At 33.2% G+C, this 25,764-nt stretch overlaps 1 protein-coding gene across 1 annotated transcript in view; it reads right to left on the bottom strand.

Moving 5' to 3' along the window:
• Window positions 1-1,168: 1,168 nt before the first annotated feature.
• The window catches only part of LOC125066138 (ATP-binding cassette sub-family G member 4), a 46,910-nt gene continuing 22,314 nt past the window's right edge, over window positions 1,169-25,764 (bottom strand). Inside the window, exons 2-9 of the mRNA XM_047674068.1 lie at window positions 25,403-25,459; window positions 15,917-16,092; window positions 7,813-8,118; window positions 4,710-5,284; window positions 4,169-4,354; window positions 3,492-3,890; window positions 2,633-2,733; window positions 1,169-1,801 (exon numbers count right to left, since the gene is read on the bottom strand). Coding sequence (XP_047530024.1) covers window positions 1,301-1,801; window positions 2,633-2,733; window positions 3,492-3,890; window positions 4,169-4,354; window positions 4,710-5,284; window positions 7,813-8,118; window positions 15,917-16,092; window positions 25,403-25,435 — 2,277 coding nt within the window. The 5' untranslated portion in view covers window positions 25,436-25,459 and the 3' untranslated portion in view covers window positions 1,169-1,300. The remainder of the gene's footprint in view (window positions 1,802-2,632; window positions 2,734-3,491; window positions 3,891-4,168; window positions 4,355-4,709; window positions 5,285-7,812; window positions 8,119-15,916; window positions 16,093-25,402; window positions 25,460-25,764) is intronic.

The raw sequence follows: 25,764 nt of genomic DNA, 5'->3' as shown, positions 1-25,764 counted from the left end.
TAATTCATCTCGTGCTCGGTGGTGAAGGAAAACATCGTGAGGAAACCTGCATGTGGCTAATTTCAACGAAATTCTGCCACATGTGTATTCCGCCAACCCGTATTGGATTGGAGCAGCGTGGTGGAATATGCTCCAAACCTTCTCCTCAAAGAGAGAGGAGGCCTTTATCCCAGCAGTGGGACATTTACAGGCTGCTAATGTAAAAAAAAAATGTTGTGTATATTATTTAAAAAAAAAACTAAGATTAAAATAAAACAATCTTTATATAAAAATCACAGTCGTTTATTATTATTTTTAAATACTGGTAATTAAGATTGACATAGAGAATAATTACCAAAATCTTTAGCATAATGAAAGGTATTTTAAAATTTCTAATTAAAAACTAGAATGTAAATTGAGTAGATATGTACGCCCGCCAACACATTGCTATCTGTCAAAATTACATTAGAGAATATTACATCGAAATATTCTAACTCAAAAATATAATAATACGATAAATAACTATGAAACCATATTTAATTATCTTCACCAAAAACTTTGAGATCATCAATCATCACCAACTTTATTATGCTTAATAGTAACAGCAATCGTACCCCTCACACTAGCCCAGCCTAATCTATTCAAGTCTAGAACCTTCTATAAGCAAACCTATAACCTTCATTCTCCTTTTATATAAAATAAAATATTTTTAATTATGAAAAAATATTGCAATACTTTTAATTAAAACAAATATAGAAAAATAATAAATTCAACTGGACGTTGTCGATTTTACCAAAATCATTTTTTATATATTATATTAACCTATATTATATGATCGCACAGAATCCAAACGTCATATCACCACCAGCAACGAAACGCAATTTTGACAGATAAGCAAGTGACACACCATCGAATTATCACAAGCGTACGGATACGAGTAGAAAAGCCTACATTGTGATGTCATAAATACAAATTAAATCAAGGTAATATCATTAAGTAACTTAAAATTAAGTCATGGGCCCGATCTAGAAAAATCTTAACCTAAATTTACGTACAAACACTAAAATCGACTGAGTCGAACCGCGTCCTATAAAGCTATATAATTCGAAAACTATATTAAATCTACTTTAACAACTAGACATTTGCGCCGGCGCGTAAAACTTCAACAATCGACGAAGCTAATAGATCCTAATACTTCGAGACAATCTTCCAACTTCGGTAACGCCAAACAGAACACGTCGGGCCGTCGCTAACCGCGGGTCGCGGGTAAATGGAAAAAAATTCATATCACCGACAAAATATAAGCGCGATTTGTGCCACCCTACTGCATCATCTTCAATTTGAACCTTAGAACTAGGTAGGAGATCACTCGGATGAATACGAAGAAAGCGCTCAGTGCGCCGACGTCGACCCAGAAGTTGGAGTGGTCCATCGTCATCTCCTTGAGGAACAGGCTCGGGGTCCGGAAGTGGCAGTAGGCCTCCGAGCAGTGTAGCTTCTCTCTGCCGAAGCCGTACACCGACAGCATGGCACCCTCGAAGCCGTAGCGCACGTAGCTGAGGTACGTCAACCACTGCAGGTAGCTGGGGATGGCGTTGAAGTTGACGAAGAAACCAGAGAACAGCACGACGGGAATGGTGGTAACGGGCCCCAGGTACACGCCCGTCTCGATCTTCATGGCGGCGCCGATGAGCAGCCCCAGCGACTGCGCCACCAGCGCCGTCAGGATGTTGATGGTCGTGAACATTAGCACCCGGTCCGTCTGCATCGGTTGGCCCGTCATGAAGTACACTATTATCACGTACACCCCGCTGAAGACTATCTGTTGGAAAAAAAGATATGTATGTTAATCTAAATGAGAACAAAATATTATAATCGATAGATCCATCTTATATCTGAAGCTTATTTCCAGCTGAACATAAATACGTTCATAAACTTAGGTACTCTATTCGAATAATTCGAACTGTAGATATAATTTACAGTATATAGTTACAATTTTTATTTTAAGTCGTTTGATTACCAACTAAGGTTAAGAAAAGGTTTCCTTCAAATTATTTTTGTCTTATACTATAAGATGTGAGTCGATATTCAGTCAAACATCACAATGCTATAATTCAAAGGAAGACGGGTAAATAATCCACGTCCAACAGTCCCCACATAGACATGGCATTATAAGAAATATTATCTATTCTAATCACCGTGGAATAACTAATGAGTGGTCTGACACGGGTAAAAATGTACGCAAAACGTAAGCAATGGCGTGTCAGTGTTGGTACAGAAGGTCACTTCCTCTTCTAGTCAAGACCGACACTGGTATCGATATTTCCTTTTAGCCTTTTAACGATAAGCAAGACAGTTTAGATTCAAAAAGAGAATTCCGAGTAATTTTCCCATATTTTGTCATATAACAACAATCCTTCGGTCGATCAGCTGTCTTATCTCTATTATTTTTATTAAAACCTACTAATTAAAACTGTGAAATTAAATAATAAACGTATGTTTCGATGTTTATAACCGGATTGACGACGACGGATTTGGAAGAAATTCGGATAAAGATATCTTGTACCTTGACTTTATATATATAATGTATTATAACTGGTCTAAAATGCGAGCGAAACACCAGTCGGGCGCTAGTAAACGAAATAAAAAATACCTGAAACGGTAGATCCGCCATAGTCTTCGCAAAATAGAACGCTTTCAATGAGTACCAATAATTTAAATGCTCTCTCACAAACACACTCATCTCAGTTGGGACTGAAACAAAACAGATATATTAAGGTTAAAAATATGTGTCATTATTTTAAACAAAAAACCGACAAATTGTTATTGAACATAGCATAAAATAATCGTAACATTACATAAAAGATTGGTGGTAATAAATTTGGTACCCGCAAGGCAGGATTGCGTAGCGCGGGTGGCGGTAGGCGGCCACTGGATGTATTGTGATGTTAATTTTTCATGTCAATAAATTTATTTTTATTTATTATGTTACTAATATTTACACTTCCGATTAGAAGTAATTTGTCGTACCAGTGGCCCATAAGTCTTAATTAATTATAAATTTGTATAGTAGTTTTTTTGTATCATTTATTTTAAAGAGGGTTTTTTCTTTAAGAAAATGCCACCCTCATAGTGCGAAACATTCAACTTAATACATGCTTAATTATATCTATTTTTAAGAATACCATCCACTAATTTGTATAAAGCCTGCGCTGGTTTTGAAGTAGGGTCACCGAGGACACTATTACATGCCCCCACCTCCCCGCAATAATTGAATATACGTAAAAAATATATTCTTTCAGGCTCGTTCCGAGCACACTCCATTATTACACGGTACGTGCCTTCTATGATGTTACATATACTGCAATTAGGTGTAGGTGTTTTACCCATAACAAAACCAAAGTTATTCAATGGAATGTGACCGGAACGGAGCCTTGTATAGTAGTTATTTTTAGTAACAAATACTCAGTTTAAATTTCACATTTAGTTATATTTTCAAAATTTATACTTACATGTTAGAATTGTAGGCATCATAGCCGTGAACATAGTGAACATCACAGTAAAGAATATACATCCAGCGTTACTCATAACTTTAGCAGCATCTTGTCCAATATCGTAGTACAGAAATCCAATCAACAAGCCAACAACAGTATGCGAACATAACCTTAAATGCGTCAACATTTGATCTCGTAAAATACTTCGGAAAGTTCTTTTCAATAAGATCCAAAATTGCTTCCATCCTGACGTTGGGAAGCCGGTATTTTGTGGCTTCTTTGTGAAACTCTCGCTTGAATCGAGGAGAGAAGTAGTACAAGTAACGGGCGCTAAATTCGTTGAATTTGGTAGAGCATTTTGTTTCTCGGTGTTGAGGGTCGGTTCTGACATATCTATCACAGTGCATGTTGGTTTATCTGAAAGTATTAAGAAAAAGTTATTAGTTATCTACACGTTCAAATTTCGACCATTATCTGAATAAAGTGTAGATATCGCCACGACAAAAAGCTGAGTAGTTACTCTTATTTATTTTCTATCATATCTAAATGTGTATAAATCAAATAATACAGATTAGATGCTTTTCTATCCGAGATTTTCTGGCTTCCTTCTATTGACGTTGCATTTTTCGTAGTAAAGTTTCACTTAGTATCAAAATTCCTTTATGACAAAGCTGGTTACAATGAATATCCCTTACCAATAACTATCTCAAGTGCTTCCTTCTTAATATTGTTCTTGCTTTGATTGTTATAGTTGCAGTTCTGAGGCACAGAGGATGAGGAAGAAGACGTCGATGACTGTCCTCTGCCACAGTTGCCCTTATTCACAGCCATCACCAGTTTGTGCACCCAGTCGCCGTGTTCACCCGTTGCTACTTCCATCACTAAGCACATGAGATAAAAACTTAACACCACTTTCTACCTATATTTGTTCCATATATATATCTGATATTAATAATTTCAGATGACATTTTTTATGTATTTTAGCAATTTATCTACTTTAGTGTAATTTTATTCGTACTCTTTAAGCAAAAATAATGAAGGTAATATTAGCCTTGGAACTTAACAATAAAACCTTTAAAGGGATGGTTAGTGTCATTTAACTTAAGATACGGTGCAAATTTAATCCACCTAATCAGCTTAGGGATCGAATTGCATAAACTCCTAAGTGTTCAGGAAACCCTTTTCTCCCTTAGATCAAATGTCGACTTAATAATAATACAAAAGAGAAATGCTCACCATAGTCAGCAGGATTGTGGTAACTTGGACAATGTAATCCCATAGATGATAAGAACGGCACTAAGCTAGTCACTGAACCTTGATATATACATTGACCTTCGGCCAATGTGTATAGAAAGTCGAACATTTCGAAGAGCCTCGCGGACGGTTGATGGATGGTACATATGATCGTTCTTCCACCTCTTGCAAGAGATTTTAACAGAGATATACATTGAAAACATGATGAACTATCCAATCCAGATGTGGGCTCGTCGAAAAACATGACTGGTGGGTTGTTAACTAGCTCTAAAGCTATAGACAGACGTTTCTTTTGTCCTCCTGATAGATTTATTGTTCGCGTGTCACCAGCTTCTACAAGACTCAGCATTTCTAATATTTCGTTGATGACTATTTTCTTTGCGGTAACAGTCATATCTTTACCGAGTTTTAAATTTGCTGAGACATTCATCGCTTCCTTCACGGTGAGATGTGGTAGGAGACAGTCGTCTTGCATTATATAACAAGACAATTTGCGAAACCGTCTGAGATTCCTCTCTTTGCCATTTATAAGTATTGAACCGCTGACGTTTGACGTTCTGAAAAATGTATTAAAATTAATTGATTGAGTTGTTTATTTATAATATATTACTTTATCATTTTTGTAGAAATATCTTTTTGTAATATTAAAGTAACCGCTTTTTACTAAATGCATATGTATGTATACACGGTACATATACCAAAACAACATTTTTTTTTCTCTTTTTTCTGTCTGTTAGTTTGTTCCGACTAATCTCTGGAACAGCTGAACCGATTTTAACGGGACTTTCACTGGCAGATAGCTAATGTAATATGGAGTCATTTAGGCTACAACAATAACTTTTTGAATTTATCAAACGCGCACGACGCCGCAGGCACAGCTAGTATTATAACATGGTGATTCTTATTATTAGCCAACACTTATCCGTTTTTTTAGTTCCAATTACTACAACTATGATTACAATAGAACAGACTATTTACCAGCAATTGAAAATTTACTTTATTCAAAGTTTATAATTTCAGTTTATTATTTTGTTTTATTAAGAACGTTATTTTAAAGTATTATACGTTTTTGTGGAACGATATATAACTATAACAAAAAAGGCCAACTGTACTAGAATAATTAAAATTGAATCCATCTATTAAGTTTCTGTAAAATCATATATCTGGAATTTTTCTTAAATGTAGGTACGACTTAACTGCTAGGACATAACATTTTAATTTACTTTTAAAACATAGTAAATATTATATGAACTTATATTATAATAAGATTCGTTTTTTATATGACCTTCAAGTAGAAATTTAACCTCTAAATATACATTTCGTGAGAATGGGTTATTATATAAATTCTTACAAAAATTTGTCCATTACATTTCTGCTGAATAGCGACAGCGTTTGCGTTCACGAATTGGAGTAACCCTTAGTCGAATATACCTCATTAAATAATATTTCAGATTGGCATCAGTCCAAATATTATAAATTCCGTTATAGTTCGTGAGTAAATACTTCTGGGCATGCTTTGAATGATTTAGATATTTTTCATTGAATTGCGGACTTATGAGTTATGAAGTTGAGGATCGTGGGCTCAAATAACCAGATATATGCATTGAGCAACACGCACTGGATCAGCGCGGTGGAATAAGCTTCTTAAAAAAGGAGTACTTTGGATTTGGATCATTTACGTGCTGTTACTTTACTTGTGTACATATGAGTCACATTTGACTTTATTTAATTATGTATTCTTAATTCTATCTATAAATTAATATTGGATAAATAAATAATTCTTCCTCTAGAAACTATTCTAATATTTTAGTGAATTACCACAAAAATATAATAACCCATTTTAAAGTTACCAAAAAATATGCAAAACGGAAAAGACGCACTACTTCATGATAACGATCTCTGAATGAGATATTCGGCGAAATAAATTTTCAGAAAGCGTTTTGTGGAGTACGGAAAAATATCATACTAAATGTAACTACGCCACTATAAGAAGTTTTGAAAGCCTTTTGTGTTCAAACCATTGTAAGAACGGAATTCAGTTCATGCGTTGATAAAAATGCTGAGACATGAAAATATTCGTTAAGTGGTATACTGTCTCATTTTCAAATTATGGCAACTTCGGACAATATTAATAGCATAGCATAGCCAAATGTAAGAGAATGTTTAGAGTGCGTGTACTCTTTAATTCTTCACCATTTCCATCCGATGAAGATTCCAATCTCTGTGAAATGGAAGTGTAACTAAGAATATATATATCCAAATAATCTACGAAACACGAACCACAAACTTCATTTTTATTAATTTTTGAACCAGAAAATGTATATGTTTTACACATAAACGAAGACGCCAGGACATTTACTGGAGGTCTGTTGCCGAGGCATCTGGCAACAAGACTACCGTTGAGGAGGTTTTTAAACAACAGTGGGATATTAAAGGGCTTTTAATTTAATACAACTAACATAATAATAAGCTTTATGAAATGGAACAGAAAATTACTGCAATGTGGGATTTCAACAAAACATAAATCTTTATCTTTAAATAACGTAAACTGTGAGACGTTAATAGTCTCTGGCGTGGTAGTCTTATAATTAAAATTGTTTTATAGCACTGGAATTAATTCACCGTAAAAGCGTTTAAATGTACTGTTGGTTAAAATATTGTATAAAATATTTGTGATGATTAGAACTCGTACCTTTACCGTTATTTACTAATTATTATTTTAAAAAAGATTTTGTCAATTTGACAGATATAGACGTCATAAGAGCATTAATTATAACCTATCCTTTAACGATATTTCTTCCATATCAACAAAGAAAGATAAAATTGTCGGATAAATAAAATAGCGCGTAAAATCATATAAAATTTAATTTATTCCTGTGTACCAGTAATTTTAAGGGGGTAGTGGGTCCTTAATTGGACACATTAAACAACTTTTAATTTCAGAACATTTTACACTATTTACGTTTGTTTCCAAATGTCATTCTTAAATTCTCAAGGATTAATATATGCTACTATAGACGGTTTAATAGATACTAACTGTAATATTATGGACATCTTATGAATTTAAATTAACATTGCCACTTACTTGTATCCAGCTAATATATTCATGAGGGTACTCTTGCCAGCACCAGATGGCCCCATGATGGCCGTCAACTCACTCGAGCGGAAAGTACCATTGATGCACTTTAATAAGGCTTTGTACCCTCTCTTTCTGCCCTCACTGACGGAATATGATAAATCGGAAAACTCGATGTCTACCGGTGGACGTTTCGGTAAATGAGTGAGGGATGCCATCGGTTTCTTCTGATCTCCATAGCCATTAGGTATCTTTGGTACCAAACCAGTCATGGCAGCTCCAGCGCCGCCGTTGCACAGATTTATTTGAGATCCTCTGCAAATAAAAAAATACCTTATTATTTTTTGCTTATAACAACAACTTAGGAGGACTCAAACAAATTTCATAACGGCTATTATCAAGCTAGTCTCCAGCTACTTGCACTGGAGATATTAGTACGCACAGCACAAGTGCATAAACAAACACCGCTCTCTGTTGGAAAGAGTTCAGGATACTTTTCTACTATAAAAGTGAAATTCTCTTGTAATTCCAATTAAAACAATATATAATATAATATAGTGTTAGAGACTAGTCCTAGCCTCCAATACGTTGCTACGTCATAGGATATCATAATTAATTATATCATTAATAATATCACATGATTATTACATATAATAAAACTTTAGTTAATATTATTTTATATGGAATAACATTTAATACTGGCATGTAACACTATTTCTTATTTTAAAAATGATTGAGCTGTAAAATATAATATTATTTTGCCATCCCGAACTACTGAAATTACAATAGTTATTTATTCCTGTCCAATAAATGTTTGACATAAAATTTTCAACGTTTAAGCTTACAGGATATAAATAATTCAACTGACCTATGCTAAATCCGAATATATGTTGGAAAACAGTCATTTCTAAAGGAAAATAGATTTGCCTAATGGTGATGGGTGATGAGGACCGAGATAGCATATTAGATGGAACACTTGAGTCTTAGCCGAAGAATGCGGATTAAAGTTCGGTTAAGCACCACTGACTTTTAATTTTTCTTTACAATTCATGGCGCTCGGTAGTGAAGGAAAATATTCAAAAGTCGGATTAAAATCGGTAATGGATCAAATAATATCAAAGGTTTTTAATCTATAAAAACAGATATAAAATGCCTAGACTTTAGTAGATCAAAAGATCTATCTATCTAGATATTGTGAAATAAATTCGCATGTATATGTCTGTCTGAAAACGATAAAACCAAACACTAGCGAACGGTTTTTACACGCTTTAAGGAGGGCTCATGCCGTTATGACAGTAAGTATAAGTGCTGAATGCTGTTCTATGCAATATAAAAACTTCCAAGAATTTACATGCCGAGCCGGGCCGGGCCGTTATTTTTACATAAGATTATTTGCATGCTGTTACATAAGAATAACACAGTCAAGTTCAAGGGCGAGTGCCGGAACGTGACATTTGTTTTGTTTTCAGACTATGTTATCGTTAGGGCACTCCACAAACGTTATTACCAAATTAATTTTAAAACTCAGTATGCGTGCTCACGTGCATAATTCCTACGTAATTTATAATTATAATGAGAACTAGAATAATGAGAATCCCTGTCACACCGCCCGGGTCATATCACTACGACCTTTTTTGGGTCTCGGGCTTTATTGAAAATGTCATTGCGAAACGTTATTTAATTTTCTTTAATCATAAATTGTTTTAATAACCATTAATTTAGATGTTTCACATCCACCGGTCTATCTATGATTTCAGCCTCTTATCTTTTTTCAATTTGGTGATACGATTTTTGGGCAAACCCGGCCGGGGAGATTGCCCTTTCATCAGGCATACTATTCCATCATCATCATCCTCCTGCTCTTATCCCAATTTTACTTGGGGTCGGCGCAGCATGTCTTCTTCTTCCATACTTCTCTGTCAGACGTCATCTCACAAGTAACATTCTTTCTAACCATATCGTCTTTCACACAATCCATCCATCTTTTCTTGGATCGTCCCTTACCTCTATATCCATCCACATCCATACTTAAAACCTTTCTCACAACATGGTCCTCATTCCTCCGCATAACATGCCCATACCAAGACAGCCGGTTTCCAGATAGCTTCTCGGTTACCGGTGCCACTTTCAAACTTCCTCTTATGTACTCATTCCTTACTCTATCCATTCGCGTAACACCACACATTGCTCTCAGCATTCTCATCTCCGCCACATGCAATTGTCTTTAAGTCATCCCTTTTATAGCCCAACACTCTGATCCATATAGAACAGCAGGTCTGATCATGGTCTTATAGATCTTTCCCTTAAGTCTAAGAGGCATACTATTCCCAAAGAGTAACTATTTCTATAGCTTTCTTAGTTTAGGGTAAGTTACTCAATTACAGAAATGAACCTTTCTTGCAACAGGCAACCAACTCTATCAAAATCTAAACGGAAACATTACAGTTCTGCCGATTCTAACACAATGATACAGACACAATTTGGTCGAAGTTGGATCGATAAGGTATAACTGATATAAATAAGTGTAATTGGTCCTCAGTTACCATTAAGCTGATTTTCATTTTTATGAAGATACGTCAAAGTTAGATCGGAACAAAATAGGGAACACATCTTACCGTTAGAAGTCACTGGAATTGGCCCCACAAAAGATGTTAGTAAAAAGTAAGGAATGGCTAATATAACAGTGCGTATGTGTAAATTCTACAGCCGGTGGTCACCAGCGTTATTAATAATAAATTATCATAATCTAATTGAAGCTTAAAAATTATTCAGAATTTAGATTGTTTTTAATCTAACTGATTTTATTTATCATTATAAGACCTTGATTGGTTCTTAGGAGTATTTAAGTATTACTATCGTTTGGTCTATATTTTATAAATTGATATTACATCTTTTAGATATTTTGTGTTTCTTTGCATTTGAGGTGTACTTATTATATACGGGTTGCGAGTTATAATATTGTTGTTGTTGCTGATAAATATGTTGTTATTTGATAATTGGTTTTGCTCAAAACAAAAATTATAACGCCATATCAATATCTCTTAAGTGTCCGCTTTGCTACGCGTTAATTAGAATATAATATAAAAAGTTCGATTCATATAACTTTGCCACTCTGAATCTTGTATGTGAGGGACACTACTCTTATTTATTCATAATATTAAATCTTATGTTAAAAAAAATATTGATGATTAAGTTATATTACATAATACAAGATTATATTAATGATAAAGATTCGTAGAATGAAGACTTAATATTTGATGACTTCCAAGCACTGGATATGAAAATATAATTGTAGTCTATTGACATAAACTGTGTGAGCAAATTGGAGGAAAAGTAACTACTGAGATTCTTGCCGGTTCTTCTCGGTAGAATCTATTTTCCGAAACGGCGTAACTTACTGTAACATGGTGATTTAAAAGTGCGTTTATTAGTCAGTTTATATAGTGAATATTTTCATCTTGATAATAAAATTAGCGTTAATTTCGAACACGATTTATTCATAAGATGTCCTTTGTTGTTTCCTACCCCTGGTGACCCCACTTTTCATTATTACCGCAGTAAATGTTATCTGACCCGTGGAGGTAGTTGAATTTTCATTCGCAACTAGGCTGCGACCTAGTCATAATGAAACTCACCAAAGCGTTGCTTTGCGAATATCTGGGACACACCGAAGCAAATAACATTTTTTAACATATATTTAACTGTTATTAGATCAGTAGGTCATAGATAACCTTAAATTATTTACTTTACTAAAAATATATTTATAAATATTTATTCTACTAAAGTTATAGGTATTTCATATTTTTGATTGTTAATTTTCTTTCAGAAATAAAATATTCTATTACATCCGGGATATTTTCGAGGAGTGTGTTACACGTAATACTTCCTGGTCAAAAACAGGCTAGCTATAGGCCGTAAATTTTGAGGCCCCATATTATCCGTAAATCCAGGGTCTAGCCATTAAAAAAATATTTTATCTTTCTAACAGTCAGATCCTCAGTATTAGCTCAGAGTCTGATTACTAACAGAGTTAAAACTCCCTTGTCATTGTTTTGAGAGAGTGAAAGAAAAAAGTATGCACTATTGGTGGAATCTCTTGGGAATGGTCGGAGCGGTTGAAATCAGAAACCAGGACAATGGTTTGACTAACTAGCTTAATAAATTTAAACGGAAAAATTGATTCACTTACAGTTTTATTCGCTATTTCAAATATCTTACTATTTATTTTTATTGCTTGGTAGGGCTTTTGTGCAAATACGACCCATTTATCAGATATTCTACCGCCATATTTAGCATATTTGTTAGTAAAGGATTCTTGTTATTCAAGGAATGGTTAATATTCTTACAACGATAATGTCCATGGTGACTCAGGTGGTCATTTGGTCTCGTTCACCTACGTACATTAAATTAAAAAAAAAAAAACAAAATAGCAGTTTTGGTACTTATTATTCAAACGCATTTATCGCAGCTGTCTGAACACTTCAAAACTGCAGGCTGCTACTGAGAAATTGACAAAAAAAAAACAAATAACTTTTTACTGTCCCAATTCGGATTTGGAACAGGACGGGATCTGGATCATATTAAAAAGAAAATGGATCTCATCCGTATCGTTACTTCATGCCGAATCAGTAGTTTATATTTTCCCTTCTGCTTGTATATTTTTTAAGACTTTTTGCGTGTTTTTTGCTCTTTTTATCAATTGTTTGTCTTTGAAAACTTTATTGTTTTTATCTATTTGATATATTATATAATTTATACTGTTTCCATTTATTCTAAGTACTTAATAAAATATTAATTACGAGATAAGTTTTTTTTTAATTCACCTATCGACTATTGCATCAAAAATTAGATTAATATGTAACGCTATATGCTTAGTTTTTATTTATATTTCATAATTGCTAATCTAAATTCAAATTCAGGAAATAATTATGTCGAATTTACCAAAAAAACGGGGATTAATAAACAAATAGCAAAAACTTATCTTTTAAAAATATCTTAAGAGAAGATTGACGTCCGTTATGAATTATATAAGCTGTTTTAATGTTTATCGCGTATATATTAATTCGGCCAAGAAAATATAAATAAATAATTAAAAGTATATTTGACTTAGTTAAAGCGGTTTTTTAAACAATAAATAAAAAATCGATTCCATAAATTTTCCTATTTATCTACTAGAAAAAACTCAAAATAGAATTTAAATATAATAATCAGTTATTTTTGGAGTCGGTGTTGACATTTAAGTAGATTTGCCTTGCATTGGTTTGGATCGCTGGCTATTGTATTTTTTTTTTCCAATTTCATGGGTCGCTGGAATGTTATTAAAGGAATACTTTACAATTAGCGAAGATTCATCATCAATTTAGTAGGAAATATAAGACCATGAAGGAAAAATAACATAAATATAAAGGTTAAGAAAGCAATAGACTCAAGAAACAACAAGAACTCAAGGAGAAAATTCGAACGAGGAAAGAAATTTCAATCACTTTTAGCTGGAATAGCGAAGGCGAATAGTGTTACTTGTAAATAATAGGGATAATGAATTATATATATGTACATATATATTAACCCAATTACTTTCCCCGGTTGATGTTTTGGTATTTCATACACGAGCGCTAATGGCGGGAATATTATTAGATTAGCTGATACTAATTGATTTCAATTGCTTATAATAATACTCCTTAGCACAGGAGTATAAAGACTAATATTGCTTGAACACAACTCTACCAAAGGCCCTTTGATAAATTGATTCATGGGCGTCGCTTATTTTAGCAGTGCGTCACCGAGTAAGGTTTAAATTAATATATCAATTATATACACTAACCGAGCCGAGATGGCCCAGTGGTTAGAACGCGTGCATCTTAACCGATGATTTCGGGTTCAAACCCAGGCAGGCACCACTGAATTTCATGTGCTTAATTTGTGTTTATAATTCATCTCGTGTTCGGCTATGAAGGAAAACATCGTGAGAAAACCTGCATGTGTCTAATTTCAACGAAATTCTGCCACATGTGTATTCCACCAACCCGCATTGGAGCAGCGTGGTGGAATATGCTCCAAACTCTCCTCAAGGGAGAGGAGGCCTTAGCCCAGCAGTGGGAAATTTACAGGCTGCTAATGTATACACTAACGCCTTAATTATATATACATATATAGGCAATGCGCCACCAAGCTTAGGAGCTAAGTTATGTTTCTTGTGCCTGTAGTAACATTAGTTCAGTCACCCTTGTAATACATAAATACTACAAGTATTGCTGTTTGGCGGTAGAGTATCTGATGAGTAGATGGCACCTGCCCAGACAAGCTTGTACAAAGCACTACCAACAAGCGAATATACATATAAATAGATAATATATAAGAGACTAGTTGAATTAATTCAAATTAAGTTTTGTTTTTTTTTACTATTTATAGTTTAACTTCTGACGTTAATTGTTACAAAGAGACATAGTTTTGACTATAATGAGATAGTTTTGTTTGGATATTTTAATTATACGGATGAAAACCTGTCTAGAAATATTATCTCAGACTACATCTATACCTATATATAAAATGTATATAAACAATATATTTTTGTCGTGATGATGGTGACAATTTAAAAATTTGGTCACAGTAAGATTTTCTAAATTATTATATTTGAAAAAAAAAAGTACTTCTATAAATAAACTATTATTTTTATGGTTTTATTATTTAAATAATTATATTTATTACAGTACATACACAAAAGTATATATTAAAATAAAATTAGGCCAATGACGTCATCAAAATCGATCGACACTCTTCAGATCGTATGTAAGATATTTCATTACTTCTTCGGAACCAAAAATACGATTCAAGTTTACGTGCAAACGAACTTTTGAAAATCAATTTTATCTATTAGAAAAATTACCAAGCTAAATAAGACTAGTACAAACTATTTGATACAAGATCAATGTCTACTTACGTCACTATCGCGTATAATCAAATTGTAATCCATTTACAAACGGACAATATGAATTACAATGGCTCGCATGACGCATTTGAAATAAAATACCGTTTTGTAACGGTTTTGATGTGTGAATTTGTATTAAATTAACATAATATATGTTAATTTAATTTGATCAATCATCAACTGAAACAGAATGATAGATATCCTTTTTTTACGTAGATGTAAGTATTTGGACGGTGAATATGCTTTTATTATTTAGTCCGCCTTTTATTTTTGCAAATATGATAAAAAATAGAGGGCTAAGATTAATAACCTGGTAACTCATTTAACGTATTTATAATGATAATAATACTTCAATTACTATTCCGTTCAAACTTCGATGAAAACGAAATCATTGTGTTTTAGAACGGGAACGGCCTAACAACAACTATAGCGTTTCAACTCCTTGGGCTATTGTCGTCCCCGCTCCTAACACAAACCTTAAACGGAGGGGTAAATAGGTATATTAGTAATTCCATATAATGGGGCGTTGCTATATAATAATAAATATATTTCAAATTTTTGTGAGACCTCTGTTAGAGCTAGTCGTATATTGTTAACAGATCATCCATATAGATACTCTAAAACATTAACCTTAATTCATAATTGCACAATTTCCATAATTTGGTATGATTAGATTACTTTCGCGAATGAATAAAGTCTAGTCGAATTATTATTGAAAGAACACCATACGGAATTGTTCTATTTGTTGGTAATCTCTGGAAGTAACAATCAGAAAATAAATTTGAAAATCAATTATGCATTTGGTTGATCAATTTAAGTGAGCAGAGCGGGAGTGAACTGCGGGTGAAACGGTTATTTAAAATAATCATGTTCTTACATTATAAAGCTATTCCATAACATACGTTATAGCAACCGACCAAAGTTCATTGCCTTCATCCTTGTTAACAGGCTCCTTTAATTACCCAGGATGAGGGGGTGCAAAAACTTGGGATCCGCGCTTTAGAGGGCGCCTTGCCGACAATTGTCAATTCTGAGACCATCGGTCAGGCGCCAGAAAGTCTTTTATAAAAACATTTTTGATGGGAAGGAAGATCGCCAGAGCACTACTTGTACCTGGGCGTTTGTGGTGCTTAAAACGGGTCAGCTTGTTTAGTACTTATTTTAGAAAAATCAAAAACTGCCACTTACCCTAACAACTGTCCATTATTGAGCTGTTCTGGAGGTGACTTCACCTGTGAGAACATGACCTTGTCGTTCAGCTCCCCGCGGCTGCCGCGTCCCATTAGCGGGAGATGAATTTGTGTGCTCTTCGACTCCATATTCTTACCGGACGTCATCGCTGCGTGACCATCCTGATGAAAACCCTGGAAACGATAATGTTTAAATTAATAAAGGATATTGTTTAGATATCAAATAATCGAAGACGCGATAAAGTTTTTTTTTTCAAAATAGTTTGATCCGAATTCCGAAAAAACTTTTTAATGTTCGTAACGAAAACGTCGTTTATTTGCTATTTAAAATTTATGGCAACATTAATTAGGTTACTTAGTTTATACTATCAACCAGTTGCGCAATAACTGCTCCTTGATACGTAAAAGTAATTGTTATAACACAAAGAACTAACGATTTCAATTTGTCTGTTTTGAAATTAACAAACTAATAAAAAAAGAACCCTTAGTTTTGCTGCCGTTTATAAGCTGTATACTAAGCATATTTGACCTTGGGAATGTGTAGGTGTTAGCTGCGGGCGTGGGAGGCTCACGTCAGAGTGTCACCCCTGTATATTACACAACCAACGAAACTAAAACTGTTTTTAACTGTATCATTTTCTGTTACTTCCTTATGTCATACTCACAGTAAAAGTTTTATTTATGAAATATACAAATATTTTAACCTTTTGTCTTAAAATTCGATCACATAGTGTTGTGAATAATGAGAATTATAAAAATACACTGAATTCATAGTCATCGAGGAGTGTCAATTCATAAAACAATACGTAGTAACAATGAGACAATAACGACGACTACCGCCATTGGTTTATGATTTCTTACAGTGTTTATGTCTATGGGCATGGTGACTGCTCGCCATCTGGTGGATAATTTGCCTGTCCACCTACCTAGGCTATATATCTTTTACACTGGTTCACTCATATATGTGAGTTTTTCCAATTGTGATATATTTACATTAGCAGCCTGTTATTTCCCACGGCTGGGCTAAGGCCTCCTCTCCCTTTGAGGAGCATATTCTACCATGCTGCTCCAATGCGGCTTGGTGGAACACACATGTGGCAGAATTTCTATATATACTCAAACACAAAATGTTAATAATATGTACGTAATTCAAACAAATGAAGTCAAAACGAAGTATTATATCAATGGCAGTTTATTGTGATATAGACCGAATACAATTTTAAAAGCGAACCAATGTCTATTAACCTAATTAAAACTGGAATCATTAATTCCAGCAATCCAATTATAATTTTAATATAGTTTAATTTATTTCGTTTCATGTTGCGTATATAGTAGCCGAGATGAACCATTTCATATCTCGCATATGTTAAAAGCTTATTAAAATTCTCACTGACCTACTAACGGTATGACAAACAAAGCAGAGCCTGAAACACCACAAGACGTATATATAGTAAGAAATAAAAATCCTGTGACATTTAAATACTAATATTATAAATGCGAAAAGTCTGTCCGTCTGTTATATTTTCACGGCTAAAATAAATTGAAATGAATTTTGATACGAAGAAACCTTGAACCCCGAGGACGGCCATGGGCTACTTTTCTTACCCTTCAAGGGAATAAAGTTTTAGATTAAGGATACAATTTCTTGACAGACTTTTAGCACCAAATGAATTCTTCGCGAGCGATGTCGCGGGTTGGGCTAGTATTTAACTAAATATTGAGCATCATTTTCATTTAATATTCGTACATAGTAGTCATTTGATAAAATATTCTTGATTTATTTGTATCTTTTAAATGTTTAATTATTTATTTTATGATAAATGTATGTCTTCCTCGATAATAAACATTAAATGTTGTCTTCGATGAAGGAAAACTTTGTAGTAGTAAATCTTGCTTGTGATCCTCGCTCGTTTAATTTTTATTTCTCTACGTATCAACAAAGTCGTATCTGCCATAGTTTACAAGCAAACAAAATTAAGACATAGATTTCGCGAATGTTTAAAGTGTACATATTTATGGATTGCTCTTATATTCAAGTAATTATTTCGAAAACAGATTGAGTCATTATATTTTTTAAACTTTCTTGTCGTAAATTCGAATAGAGACCAGACTGCACATACTTCTGACATGAAAGTGATAGCATGACATAATATTGAGCCAATGAGCTGCCAACTAAGACGTGTGGACAGAACCTGAAATTGATCTTGGGCATACTATCGAACTATACCAGTGAACATGACATACAGAAATAATAAAACAAATGTTGAAATTAAAATAAGTCATGCTTTTTTGTATGAGATATTGTTCGAAAAAACATTTTTAAATTTCGAATATGTTGCGATAAAAATCAAATTCTGAAAACAACTAAAGTAGCTTCAAAATGTCTCCTACAAATACTTTAGCAAAAATATTAAATAACTCATTCAAATAAATAACGTAATAGAAACCATTCGGATAAATAGTTTTAGATTAAATCAAGAAGTCAAAAATGTAAAGAAAATATATTATTTATAATATCATTAACTTTATAAAAAATTGCCAAAAGATTTTATTATAATACGTACGAGTAGGTGAACTCTAAGAAAATATATGGAAAACTTCATCCTCAAAATATGGATTTTAAATTTTATGGAGATTTTTAAAGTTTTCGATCTGCTTACGTTTGAAAGGAACGGAACGTTTTTAAAGTTTAAATTGCCAGTAAAACTGTCGAACCCATTTTGGAAATATTTTTTTATTATATATACTAGCTGCTCCGCGCAGTTTTAGCCGCATGCACCGTTACTGCTTCGCCCTCATGGGTCGTAATGTAATGCTGAATATTTAACTATATTTCTCAATAAATGGACTACATTTTTATTCCAAATCTATAATAATCGATTATTGTGTTCAAAAAACAGACCTGTCAAATCTTATAATATTAGTAACGTGAAAGAAATACCTACAGTGAAACAGAATGTAATCTCGTAACATTGAAGTTACCGTCTTCACAAACTCAATCCATCCTTCCTTGGGCATACGGGTAAATTAATTAATTGTGAAACGTTGTATGTCTCAGAATGTTCAGAATATAAAACGTCAAAAGTGCCGTTACTTCGGTTATTAATTATTGACGTTTTAATAAAAACACGCGCCTTTTCTCGGTATCGGAATTTGTGTTTACTTTTTCGTTTTGTATTCGCTTTGGTGGCACGCGCAGCATCGCGCCTTTTGTTTTATTGTCTGAGTCATTTCACACTATGTGATTTAATCAGTGGAAAAGAGTAACTGACGTTCCGGACCGTTAGTAAATTTAAATTAACTTTGTAAGGACCAACACGAATAGATTATAGTACCATTTGAATAAAGTAAATATTAATAAAAACAGTATTCATTGTTCTATAAACTAAATGACAATAGTTATGAATTATGATAGCAATTTGCAATAATAAAGTAATTCCTGTTTACTTTAACTTAGCCCTTATGTATTTGACATATATTCGTTTTTTTTTTTTTTTTTCAGTAAGTACGGTATCCCCATGGTTATTCATGGGGGTATCCCGATTTGGCTGAGGTCAATATAACATTAAAATAGTATTTTTTAGTGCATTTCTCATTCTTAAAGTTGGTTCAAATTTTCATTTTTTCCAGCCGAGGGGGCCTTGTGGTTAGAATGCGCGCAGTTTAACCGATGTTGCAGTTTCGAACTCAGGCAAGCACAACTGAATTTTCAATTTGTGTTTATAATTCTCGTGCTCGGCGGTGAAAGAAAACATCGCGAGGAAACATGTATGTATATAATTTAAATGAAACTCTGCCACGTGAGTAACCAACCAGCATTGGAGCAGGGTGGTAGAAAAAGCTCCAAAACCTTCTCAAAGGGAGAGGGGATTTTAGCCCAGCAGTGGGACATTTACGGGCTGCTAATGTCTTGCTGGACAATTTTCAGTCTTACTTAGACGATAAAAAAATTAATAACATCAATTTATATTTTGAATTATATAATTCAATATATAATATGTATATACATAGTTTTTTACATATACAAAACAATCCTGTGTATTTATTTTTAACATCGTGTGAAACTATCGAGCGTTGAGTCATTGTTACGTTCTCTTTTATTGCGATTTATTATTATATATAACCGTTTAGTTTATAACAAAGGAATATTTCGTAAGCCAGGTCAATGACTTTCTTATTGAAAGTTGCATTTAGTCTTCGTTTGATTAAATAAAAGTAAGGCTTAAATATCGTATCGATCTTAGCAGCACTGAATTATTATTTCTTGGTCTGGCCTTCAGATCAACATACTCCGTTGATCTAAAGACTAGACCATTTCTTTTTAAAGTTTTTTTTTTATGGCATTGGTTGGCGGACGAGCATATGGGCCACCTGATGGTAAGTGGTCACCACCGCCCATAGACATAGGCACTGTAAGAAATATTAACCATTCCTTACATCACCTATGCGCCACCAACCTGGGGAACTAAGATGTTATGTCCCTTGTGCCTGTGATTACACTGGCTCACTCACCCTTCTAACCGGAACACAACAATACAGTGTACTGTTATTTGGCGGTAGAATATCTGATGAGTGGGTGGTACCTACCCAGACGGGCTTGCACAAAGCCCTACCTATTAAAGTTAATTTAATCTAGATGGTAATTTTATCTATAAATTTCAAGATTACTAGACTGGCTACCGTAAAAATTTTCAGCATCTGCGTTAGAGATTATCGAATATTTAGATAACGAATTCTCAGTAGTAGGCTGGCATTCGGAAGTTTTTGTTATAGTTACGAGTACAATTCTGTGTCTAGGAACGCACGAACAAAGCCAAAAATACAAAATAAAAAAGTTAAAATTGCTACAAATATTATATTATTGTATTTATTGAAAACAAGGTGAAATCCATTCTGAATTTAGTAGTAGTTGTTTTTAAAAACAGATACGGACATACAACTGAAATATTTTCATTTAATTTTGGATAAGTCGTGCGCACACATACGTAAAAAATATTCAATCTCGTACAATCGTTCGAGGGTTATTATTTCAAATGGTGATACCTCTCTTGGGTTTACAGTTGAGCAAATTAATTACTATGACGTAGTAATAGAACACGAATTCCATAACGTAACGATAAGATTAATTATCGCAATCGTTGATATTATTGATAAGTATTTAATAATTTCATTCTCGATTATATAATATATTATTTATAGACGATAGCGAGAGTGTAATGCACAAGTTGTGAACACACACAGGTGCAGGTTCTTACCGCACTCTCATAATCCGTCAGAACGGCAATCTGACACGAACGGAAACAGTACACGCGTAGGATCGATGGCTTTACGTGTTTACTGAATCACGCAAGTGTAATACAGCCTAATCCAGACTGTTAACAGTCGGCGGCAATAAAAAAATCGTAATTGATAGCTAAGGTGCAAAAAGGTTATACATAATTACGAAAACAGATCGTTGTGTTATATTTTTCCATTTAAAAAATTAATCGAGGAGGCAATACTATAAAGTAATAATTTTTTTTTTTGAAAACAGGTTCGAAAAATTCTACTCACGTGATTTAGCCGTATCCACGATTTTATAGAAGTAATATTGACAGAAACGATTAACTAATAATAATAATGATTTTCAATTACACGAAGCAATAGTTCGCTCTTTGAACACCGAAAAGCTTTTTTTTATTTTAATTGTACATAGATATATGTTTTATTAGATTCGAATTCGATATCTAAAATTAAAAAAAAATAGAAACGGAATATTGCAAAAAAGATAAAGTAAAAAAAAATTAAAAGAACGCATTCAAATTTTTCATAATTAAATGAATATATAACAGAATACTGAACTGCCAGCACACCTACGTCTCTTACCAGTACTTTCTTTTAGGGCGTTACTACTTTCTCATGCTATTGATTTTCATTATTTCCTACTGGTAATACCATCCACTCAACTATTATTGAATCGCCAAGCAATACTTTATTATATATCGGTTTAAAGATTTAGAGAGCGATTTGCTGGTCATATTATTAATGTCTTAAAGTGCAATGACGTAACGAACTAGAGATTACACGGTTATTTTTAAATTGACCCATTAAAAATTTAAAGCTCATTCTATAAAACATTGATAAATAAGGCATATTATTCAATACAAGATTATATTAATGATAAAATATTGGTTGATTTCTAGGCAGGATATATATAAATTAAATCGTACTTTACTGACAAAATTAACTGCTAAGTTTCTTTCCGGTTCTTCTCGGTAGAATCTACTTCCCAAATCGGTGGTGGTATTTAATTCAACCGTGTAACATGAAGATTCAAAAGTGCTTATATGTGTGTATTTGTATAAAGAATATTTAGATTTTGTTATAACACAAAGTAACATAAAAAGAATTAAATAGAAATTCTTAATAATAATATCAGCTTTATGTTGTAAATAATATGAAATAACAAACGAACGTTTAAGAATCGAAACAAAGATCAATAACACCCTTTCAAGGAAGAGAATTGGCAACTAAATTTCTGGGTCAAGGACGTCGTAAATATAGAAAATAACACCAGAATACATGGGCCTGCAGCCAACAAATATTAAGCGAGTTTAATTAAAATTTTTATAGTCAACAGTATTTTTAATATTTAAATTATGATGCTGTCTCGTTAAAGAAACAAGATACAACAACGATAACGTACATCAAAACATTGGAAAAGATACAAAGCATATCTGTTAAGCTTTATTCGTTTAAGATATTATAACAAAGGCTAAAAAACCGTGATGACCCAGTGATTACAAGACGTGAATATTAACTCAAGCACAACTGAATTTATGAGCTCAATTCGTGTTTATAATTCATCTCGTGCTGAAGTGAAGGTCAACATAGTGAGGATATCAGCAGGTGCCTCATTTCAATGAAATTCTGGCAGATGTGTATCCAATAACCCGCATTTGGAGCAGTGTGGTGGAGTAAACTCTTAGCCGTCTCCTCAAAAAGAACAGGAGGCCGTTGCCGTTGAACATTAACAGGCTGCTCTATAATATACACCTTTGCACAATCATAGTGAGTTATAAAACATGTTTAAATAGTACTTGAGCACAATATAGTTTATATTACTTATGTTCTTGTACTGAGTCTTGAAATATTTAAAACGGAAACTGTAAACATATTTGTGTAGTTTTATTTTATACGCAAACTAACTTTTACTTGGTGTTAGGGCTTTTTGCAAGCCCGGCTGGGTAGGTATCACCCACTCACCAGATATTCTACCGCCAAATAACAGTACATTGTATTGTTGTGTTCCGGTTAGAAGGGTGAGTGAGCCAGTGTAATCACAAGCTCAAGGGACATAACATCTTAGTTCCCAAGGTTGGTGGCGCATAGGTGATGTAAGGAATGGTTAATATTTCTTACAGCGCCTTTGTCTATGGGCGGTGGTGACCACTTACCATCAGGTGGCCCATATGCTCGTCCGCCAACCAATGCCATAAAAAAAAAACTTATCGCCCTGCCAAATACAGACCCGAGATAATTTATTTTGACTACTGACTATTTAGTGATATATAGTTATTACCTAAATATTGGAGATAAATGAAAGTACTATTATTACTTATATTACTAAAGAGTAATTTTTCGTGGTCAGTCAATTGTTCCGATTCCGTATTTTTTATCTTAAGTGTGAATTCATTAAAAAATCACATGTTTAAACCTAACTGTTCCATTTAGGCGAGATCGTCAAAGAGTTAGAACACGTGAATCTTAACGGAAGTTTACGGAAACAAATCTGGGTACGTACAAAATATTGTATGGAAACATTCATGTGTCAGGTGACATTCAGTCACATGCGTATTTAACAAATCGCATTGGAACAGCATGGTATGAAAAGCTTGAATCTACTCGGGGAACGAGAAGGGAGAGGAGGCCCCATATCACGAGCACAATAATTGTACACCGCACTTCCAACAAAATCTTTGTTCTGAGACGTAAAAATCTGTATTACTTCATGAATCGGCATCAAGTATTTACCGTTCGTGTCATTGGCCGGAACACGGAAATGATAAATTTACTCGTTATGTAACTTTACTTAGCACATATTTAAATTTCAATTGTGATGATAATGCTATCATTTTTTTTCGTAAATAAATTATTTAATAAATATTATTTTTTATCAATATAATTATTAATAGAAGAAAAAAAAAATAACTCAGCGTTATTTTAGTGTTTACATTATACTTTGTTTTGTATGTCGCCATACGCTTTTACTTTGTTGTGCTTGTTATCTCTCTAATAAAAAGTATAAATAATAAAACCTTATTAAAGTCTTTATTAGAGATAACAAACAATGAGGACAAGATCTTGAACAACAAAGAGAAATGAATACGGAAAGAAAATCTTTCACAAACCGGTCTGATTTCGTAAACCAGAGAACAAACTGTAAATGTCGTATCACAGGTCAAAGAACTTTAACATTGCATGAAAATGATTGTATATATGATAATCGTATGAAATGTTAACGATTATAAATATTATCAATAATATTCATTAAAATCAAAATATATTTTTAAATAAATTAATTTTTAAGAATTAATCTTGTATAGAGTCTACCGAGAAGAACCGACAAGAAGTTCAGTAGTTTGCACGTATTAGCCAATAGATAGTAATTTTAAGACACTATGAATTAAATTAGCGAAGAAAAACGCTACCGATAAGGTTATCAATAATAGTATTCAACCGTATCGACCTACTAACTATAAATTAATTCTGATATCATCCAAACTTAACGTTAAAGTACGACCAAGCTTCAAATGTAAAGGTCATCTATGTGTCTGATACTTAAACCGTTTTAAATACCATCTAAATTTGACAACGTAATAGAATTTGCTATTTGTTACAATATTAGCAATCCGATAATTTACGAACGAGCATGCAAATAGTCGCAACAATACTTTTATTTAAGAATGTCACGTATCAATACGACATTTTTCACTACCATAATAACTACTCACGGTTAGTAGACTACACAACAAAAACTAGTCTTTTATTTGTCACTATCCATAATACGATTTAAACATTTCTTCTCTACGTACATACTATAGAATATTTTTGAGTATCTACAATAAAATATTTAAAAAAACTGACATTGTTATCTGGTGCCGTTTGAATTTCAAAGTACTCGCAGTAAAATAAAATTATTAGAGTAATGCTTTAATTTATTTATCCAAAGAATAAATATGATAAAACCTCTATTTGACGATATTTCAATCAATTAATTCACAATATATAAAACGTTTGAATACCATATAAATATAAAAACGAGCAAACGAGCGATTCGACACACGTGCTAAAGAAACTAATATTGATACTTTTAATTTGGTACTATTACATAAACCTATTACTAAAAATCTTATCACGCACTATTTTCACTAATGATCAGAATTGATCAACTAACTTTAAATAATATTTTTGTAATCGTGCAATAAAAACAATGTTTCCATACCTGGACCAAAGTTCCGCTCAAATTCGCCAACATCACGGCGAGGCGACCAGCAATAGCCTGTATAATACTGATACTGATTAACACAATAATCTAACGACAAATCATAATGTCGATTTTGTAATTATCAGTGCCTACTTACGATGCGAGCTAGCAACAAATCAATGAAAAAATAAAAGATAAGTTACGCATTGATTTGAATAGGCTTATTGCGTCCGGGTCACTCCTAATGAAGCTTATATTTATGGCAAAAAAAGCGTTTGATATTTAGCACGTTAACGATGAAATGGACAGAAAAAGCGACGAATGATTATGAGTTATTATCCCATAAAAAGACCTCAACATTCAGAACATCAAAAATAATA

The sequence above is a fragment of the Vanessa atalanta genome, chromosome 9 (genome assembly GCF_905147765.1).
Source record: "Vanessa atalanta chromosome 9, ilVanAtal1.2, whole genome shotgun sequence".
NCBI lineage: Eukaryota > Metazoa > Arthropoda > Insecta > Lepidoptera > Nymphalidae > Vanessa > Vanessa atalanta.
This window is presented reverse-complemented; position numbering and strand designations above follow the sequence as displayed.